The following is a 7,834-nucleotide window of genomic DNA, read 5'->3' as shown; positions in this document are numbered from 1 at the left end:
TGCCTCTCAGCCAAATCCTCAGAGTAACAATCACGCTGTGGGAGTTAATTAATTTATTTTCACTTTTCATGTTATTTGGCAATTCTGATTACTTTGAGGCTAAGCTTTATTTGAGCCGCAGTCACAGAAAACATGTGCTGTTTGGAGACATTTCAATAAGTGGTTTGATAAGTTTCAATTTTTTATTCCCTTGAACTGATGCTTTTTTTTTTCTTTTTTCAGACATCAATAACTATTCAGCTGCCTGCAACATCAAAAATACCACTCAGCAGTAACGTCTTAGATAATTAAGTGAGAGAGCTGCCAGTAACATAACTTTAGTTTTTTCTTAATAAACTGAAAGTGGAAGATATTTGCTGCTTGTTAAAAGTGTCGAAAGCAGCAGAGAATAAGAAAAACTGAAAATTGCACAACTGAAAGTCACTTTGTAACAAACAGCAGATTTAAGGCTTTACAACAAACACTAAAGTGGTTAATTACAAAACTAATTGGGTAGCAAAGACCAGAAGGAAAACAGCAGAAATTGTTCACTGCTTGCTCCTAACAAACCTGAGTGACACTGACGAGTACAAACCACGGCAGCCGGGGTGAAAATGGATGACAAAGCAGAACAAAAGGTGTCATCGCAGATTTTTTTGGTTACTGATAATAAAATTTATTTTCAGATATCATTTAAGCAACAAAACTTTCCAAGGCTATGACTAGAATTATGTGATGAAACCTGTGTGTTTGTGTGTGTGTGTGTGCTGTTTTACAGGGTACTGATGAGGAAGAGCAGAAACTGATCAGGGCCACCTCTCTGTTAGAGAGCCAACACCACCACCTGCTGCACTGTCTGGAGAAAACCACTGTGAGGGGGATTCTGTTTTAACTGGAAATAATATCTGTTTTTATCACCTGCTGCTGAAGACAAGGGAAGACTTCCTTCACAACACACTCAGAATGCTAACAGATTAGGCAAGATTTCACAATGTTGCATGAGATTGCACATATTGTTATTTTCAAGGTTTGACCTAAAGGGCTGTAACTACATTATTTCTCAACATAAGTTGATTTTAGTTTGAAATTCTGGTGTGGGAGGTGGGTAATTCACTATTAATTAGGAAGAAAATATGTATTTAAGTGTAAATATCTAAAGAACACTGCCTTCTCAATGTGATGATCTCTGTTTTTTTTTTCCTCCTAATGTAACTTTACCATACCATACCGCTTTGTTTATAAAGCACCTAAAAACAGCAAGGCCAACCAAAGTGCTGTACAGCAGAAACAAACAAGCAAAGTGCACAGCAAAAAATACATAGATCCAAATAAGTAAAGATAAGAACTAAATGACTAACATTATAGAATACAGGCAGGTTAAAAACAAAAGCACACAGTGTCAAAAGCCAGAAAGTGAACCGGGAGCCAGTGCAGGGAGGCCAAAACTGGTGTGATGTGCTCTAGAGTTGCATTTGGGTCCCAAAAATTCCAACCCGACCTGGCCCCACCCCTTAGCCATCATTTCTGAACCCCACCCGATTCGACGAATTAACAGTAATTACAGGTCTGAAACAAAAAAAAAAGAAGACATTTTTAATTAAGCTTTGACTGCTTATATAATTATTAATGGTCGGCGGACGTGCATGACTGAGTAAAGTGGGCAGAAGATCGGAGCTGAGGGGGTGTTTGTCCTTTCATGGCCATCAAAGTGCATTAAATGCTTCCCCTTCTTCTGCCTGCATTCTGCATTATTCAGACACGGACCCTGCTTTGACATGTCGTATATTTTGTGATCTCACCTGTTTGGTTCGTCGGACGCGCCCGTCCACTGAGTGCAGCAGCTGAATGAATGTCCATTTGGGCTGATGAATCGCTGGTAGTAGTCCATTTGAAGCTTAACTGAACTTTTTACCTCTTTCAAGGCCGGTCAGCGCATGGCCGTATGGTTGCGTGCGGCTGGTGATTGTATGGCGATCCATTTTGCCATATCCTGATGCATGCTCAATAATCCAGGTAGAAAAATCCAAAAAAGTTCAATCTGGTCCTCTGGACATTCAAAAAAACAAAAAACAAAACAAAGCAAAAAAATCTAGAAACGTTTCGTCTCTCATCCAAGAGACTTCCTCAGTCTGAGGTGCTGTTTTCAGCTCAGTCTCTTAAATAGCACCTTCTTAGAGTGGATCAACCAGTTTGCTGCTGACAACCAAAACCAGCTGATCACATGCTCAAGAAGGACCATCAGTCTAACAATGGGTCATTAGCACACTGATGGCTGTGTACTATTCACAGAGGGCTGAGTGATACTAGCAATCACAGCATTGTAAGAGGGGGACAGTTGAACCCGGAGGCCTCCACCCCTGTTTAATGATGGACGATTTCTTTTCACAAAGATGAATGTATGTTGAGGGGGTATCAGAGAAACTGAGACGTTTATTTTCTAAACATAACGTCCCAGTGGCTTTTAAACCCCAAAATACATTACGGCAAAGACTGGTTCATCCCAAAGATCCAGTCCCCCGGCACAAACAGAGTAATGTTGTGTATGCTGTTCAGTGTCAGGAGGGCTGTGATCAGTCTTACATCGGGGAAACTAAACAGCCACTGGCCAAAAGGATGGCCCAGCACAGAAGATCAACATCATCAGGCCAGGATTCTGCGGTCTACACTCATCTCCAGGCCAGCGGTCACTCTTTCAAGGATGAAGATGTTCACATCCTGGACAGAGAGGAACGATGGTTTGAGAGAGGAGTAAAGGAGGCCATCTTTGTGAAAAGAAATCGTCCATCATTAAACAGGGGTGGAGGCCTCCGGGTTCAACTGTCCCCCTCTTACAATGCTGTGATTGCTAGTATCACTCAGCCCTCTGTGAATAGTAAACAGCCATCAGTGTGCTAATGACCCATTGTTAGGCTGATGGTCCTTCTTGAGCATATGATCAGCTGGTTTTGGTTGTCAGCAGCAAACTGGTTGATCCACTACAAGAAGGTGCTATTTAAGAGACTGAGCTGAAAACAGCACCTCAGACTGAGGAAGTCTCTTGGATGAGAGACGAAACGTTTCTAGATTTTTTTGCTTTGTTTTGTTTTTTGTTTTTTTGAATGTCCAGAGGACCAGATTGAACTTTTTTGGCGTTTTGCCATATATTTGGATTGTCAGCCCTGCACGTCCACTAATGCAATCAAAAGCCCTACACTGACCTGGCCTGCACATTAAGCACATTATCATGGCCTAGCCCGGGCCACCCAGCCATAATCCGGGTCGAGCGGGGCTAGGCTCCAGGTTTGGGCTAGAAATGACACCTCTAATGTGCTCTCTTTTGCCTGTACCAGTTACAAATTGGCTGCAGCATTTTGGACCAGTTCTAATTGTGCAATGGAGGACTGACTGATAACAAAAAGAAGCACATTGCAGTAATCAAGCCTGGATGTTATGAAAGCATGTAATACTGTCAAGGTTATTTTTAGATTTCAATTTAGACAGTCGCCTGAACTGAAAAAAAAAAATAAAAAATCATAAAATGAAATCAACTGGATTTAACATCATGTTTATATTGTTTAGTTTCATGGAAGGGTCCATTTTCACTCCTAGATTAGTGACTTTTTGTTTCTCTAACGAGGCTGGAGAGGAAAAGGTCGATACAGTGGTTCTTGATCGTGCCATTAGGAGGAAACAACATGACTTCAGTCTTCTTCTCATTAAAACTTAAAAAATTTAAAGCCATCCAGTTCCTGATGGCACGTCGAGTGTACATAGTTTTAAACCAAGGCATGAAGAAGTCTTGCTCCATTTGTTTCCTTGTCATACACGTCTTTCACTTTGACAATGTTGCGTTCCCTCACATTGAATCTACGCCTCAACATCAGTCAGAAACAAACAAAAAAGAAAGAGAAAGGAAACTCTTGGCAGGAAAACTTCACAATGTTACGTGTCAGTTTGACAGTTTTCAGTGGAATGGTGAGGCTGGTGGAGGCGGGATGTGATGCTCTGCTGTAAAAGTTGTTCCTTGTAAATTTTTACACCACAAATACAGAATCTGGTGTTCCTCGAAGCTCCGGACCGGTATCAATTAAACATGAGCGTTCCCTATGTACTGGTGATACTGCCCTCGTCTGTTCACAGTTAAGAGACGTGCATTTGTTGTGCTTTTAATTTGTTACTTTTCTAGTTGTTTGTGTTGTTTAAAATGTTCATTTAAACTACATTTTAAATATAATTTTCTGCTGTCTTGTTTTCTTTCTCTTCCCTTCAGGCTCATGAGTTTATTGATGAGCAGATGTACGAGCAGAACTGTTTAGAGACGGCGTTGCAGACCTATCCGTCCCTCAGCCCGTCTATAGCCAGCCAAGGCAGCCCTGTGGTGAGCTGCTGTGGCCGGGGGGCGAAAAAAAACGCTCCCCTGCCCAACGCCAGCCTGCCCCCTGCCAACCCCGTCCCAACACACCAAGGTCACCTACAGGAGCTCAGCGCCCTGCACATACAGAGCAGGGACCCCCTGTCACACACAACCAGGTGAGAAACACAAACATGGGAGCATCGGCAAGACGTTGGCTGAGTGGTGCTGAATTATTACATTTCACAGCAAAGATCTTATATTAATGATCAGCTTTTGGCTGGTGATCATAAAGCCTGTTTAAGACACTTTAAATCCCAACATCACAGCCTCCCACCAGTAAAGGTGAGTCTTTATGTAGAAAATAACAGATGGTGTACAAATATTTTAAAGCAGTAATGCAAAATAATTAATAATTGGCAAGGTAGTGTTTGCTAATAAAACACAAATGTCATAAACTAGCCTGGGTGAGTTTACATAAAGACAATTTTTTACATAAAATTAGAGGATTTATTTAGTTTAATTTACCCTTTATTGATACAGGTAGTCTCACTGAGTAACAAGAACTCGTTCTCAAAAAGAGATCTGATTGGGAGGAGATGGTGGGGGTTAAGGGCCTTGCTCAAGGGCCAAGAGTGGGGTAAATGAGGGTGGAGGCAGGTGTGGGTGTTTCACCTTTTCCACCCACATTTTCATGTTGTCAGTCCGGGGAGTTGAACCTGCGACTTTCCGATCACAGGCCCATCTTCTATAATCTCTGCACCACCACTGTCCCTATTTAAAGGTTGTGTTAAAAAAAATCTACATTATTATAGAAATTCTGGCAAAATGATTGTACAGTTTCCATGTAGAATACAACATAGTACGCTGTTTTTGTTGTTGAGTTGTTCTAGTGTAGATACTCTGTGTAATAGTCATCACAAATATGCTATATAAATAAATCTGACTTGACTTAACTTGACAAATGTTATATAAATTTGGATACAAATAATTTTTAGTTGAAGTGTAAACCAAATTTGTGGAACATCAGGAAACAAAGTGCCACTAGAGGGTAGTATTGGACCGTTATTTTGTGCAGTCCTTAAAGAACAAACCACTGGACATTTATAATTATTGAATAAATAAAAAGGGGTTATGCTGACTATTATTAATCAATCAATATGCAAAATGAGCAACGAATACCTCAGTGTGCAGTAATAATGACACTCATTCTTTCTATACTATGTATTTGACACTTAAGAATTTTTTTTTTAATGATTTAATAAATTCAGTTCAATTCAACCTTTATTTATACAGGTTAGTCTCACTGAGCCTCGAGGACTCATTTACAAGAGAGGCCTGTTTTTATCAAGGAATGATGCCAGCAGTAGACGATTGGGTTTAAATTGGGTTTTAAACAGTTACATCACAATCGTATAAAACAACGGGTCCATTTATGACCTCATCTCGTTTTGTTAGCTGCATTTAGTTTGTTTAACTTCTTCTTTTCTAACAGCCGCTCAACCCTCAACCTGAAAACTGACAACAGCAAAAGGATCAACTGTAAACGTGGCCGCTTCACCACAGCTATCATCAGCCTCCCGACACCTCCTGCTCTGACCCCGGACAGCGATGGCCTCCACGGCCCCCTGCAGCGAAGGATGCCCTTGCCTCCAGGCCGCCCAGCAGCCCCGAGCATCCAGACCACAACAAGCTCAGCTGGGTCCAACATCGTCAAAGTCTCAGCTTTGTGACTTCAAGGCTGGATGGATGGAGCTCAGGAGGACAAGAAACAAGGTGATGAAGGTGGAGGAGGAGGAAGCAGGTCACACAACAAATGCTGAAGGATGCACTGGGTTCCTCCTCACAGGGTCAGTGACAAGAGACCTGTTCTCCAGACTGAAGGAGACACCACTGGTGAACTTCAGACACATGAATGAAGACTCAAACCTGCGTCTTTTTGTGTTGTTACTGTAAATTCAGAGACCTGCTGCATTTAGTTTCTGACAGCAGCGCAGATGTTTTAAAAGACATTGTGCATTTAGTAAAAGGTTTAAAAAAACAAAGGGATTAAAACATCACAAAACGCCAGTAAGTTTCCAGTGAATTCACAGTGAAAAGAATATTTGTCGTCTTTAAACACTGAAGAAAGAAAAAGGTGTGGATTGTGTTTCCTGTACTTCTTTTGCTCTTGTTTGTGCTACGTGTTAGGCATATGAAAAATTAAAAATATTTATATACATGTATTTTCTTTACAGCATCCTTTGAAAGTCACCGAACCCGAAGCTGCTACATTTCATATATGAACATGTTTGGAGACTTCTTAATAAACGAGTGCTCTTGTCTTGTCAAAGATTCAAACCAAACTGTGAGTTTTAGTTGTATTTAAAGGTTTTACTGAACACTGACGGTGACTTGGACTTTACGGGCATTCATACTTGAAACAAAGCAGTGACTTTCATTTGTAAAAAATTACTTGAAGATGATACATTGATCAGAGCATTGTGGTATTTTATTTAAAATTGCATAACTTAAACTGCACATAAAAAAAGAACAATTATAATATTGATTTCCTTATTTTTTATTAGAGATGTCAGTTGACGTGTTTTAGCAAAAGTTTTATCACAAGCGCACTTTTTGTTGTTTTTGTTTGGAACAGTATTTTGCAGATTAATAGTTGTCCACATGAGATGCTTGTGGCACGTTCTCCTCCGTAATTTGTGCCAATGTTGTGCTGCCATGTTTCCACAGCAGGTGAGAACAGACAAACCTAAACTGGTCCTGAAGTGAGCCTTTGCTGCAGGGGGAGTTCACATCCACATGTTACAAAGAGGCGGGTGGAAGCTGCAAACATGTAAACGTCATCATCCTACTGTTACGATGTGCTGTTTGTGTGAAATTGTTATAGTTGCTGTTTATGTTGGATCCTGAAACGGTTCTTTATTTCCTTCAGTTAAACTGACAATAGGAATTGAAGGTTCTGATTTAAAAAAAAATAAAAAAGTTTACTTAAGAATGAGCTTCTTTGATGCAACGATTGCTAGGCCTGTTGCAATAAACAATAAATACATTAATTGCATGATAAATGAAAATTATCGACCTCATTTTCATTTATCAACTTTATCCTTTCTTCGTGTTTCTCTTTCTACTGAAGACACTGGATGACAAAAGGATCAACTCTGGTGCTCTTCACTGACCCCTCCCCTTCTCTTTTCTCTTTAAAATCCATTTTAACCATCTAAAATCAGGTTTTTGGATAGTTAAAAGCAGCTAAACTGAGAAGTTAAGCTGCGAGCTGAGCTGACAAGCTGTCTTGTCGAAGCTCCAAAATTCACGGTTGAAACCCGTGCCTTCATCTAAAAAGTTGTTTTTCTCTGCAAAAAGAAGCTAAAAACTTGTTTAGTGATTTTTTTTATTTTTTTTTATCAAAAGCTTTGTGTGACAAATGCTATGCTAAAGAGCTCAAACCACACCGAGCGTCCGCCATTTTGAGAACCGAAACAGCAGGAAGGAGAGACAGCCCATGTCACGTCAAGGGGCTTCGCT

The 7,834-nt window shown here is 40.5% G+C and overlaps 1 protein-coding gene across 1 annotated transcript in view; it reads left to right on the top strand.

Moving 5' to 3' along the window:
- The window catches only part of LOC119412440 (potassium voltage-gated channel subfamily D member 3-like), a 98,289-nt gene extending 92,197 nt beyond the window's left edge, over positions 1 to 6,092 (top strand). The window contains exons 4-6 of the mRNA XM_037679450.1: positions 758 to 850; positions 4,229 to 4,488; positions 5,805 to 6,092. Of these exons, the coding sequence (XP_037535378.1) occupies positions 758 to 850; positions 4,229 to 4,488; positions 5,805 to 6,042 (591 nt within the window). The 3' untranslated portion in view covers positions 6,043 to 6,092. The remainder of the gene's footprint in view (positions 1 to 757; positions 851 to 4,228; positions 4,489 to 5,804) is intronic.
- Positions 6,093 to 7,834: the final 1,742 nt, after the last annotated feature.

Source organism: Nematolebias whitei, chromosome 7, assembly GCF_014905685.2.
Source record: "Nematolebias whitei isolate Nwh7 chromosome 7, NemWhi1, whole genome shotgun sequence".
In the NCBI taxonomy this organism is placed as follows: domain Eukaryota; kingdom Metazoa; phylum Chordata; class Actinopteri; order Cyprinodontiformes; family Rivulidae; genus Nematolebias; species Nematolebias whitei.
Note: the sequence above shows the minus strand (reverse complement) of the source record. Positions and strands in the feature narration are given on the sequence as shown.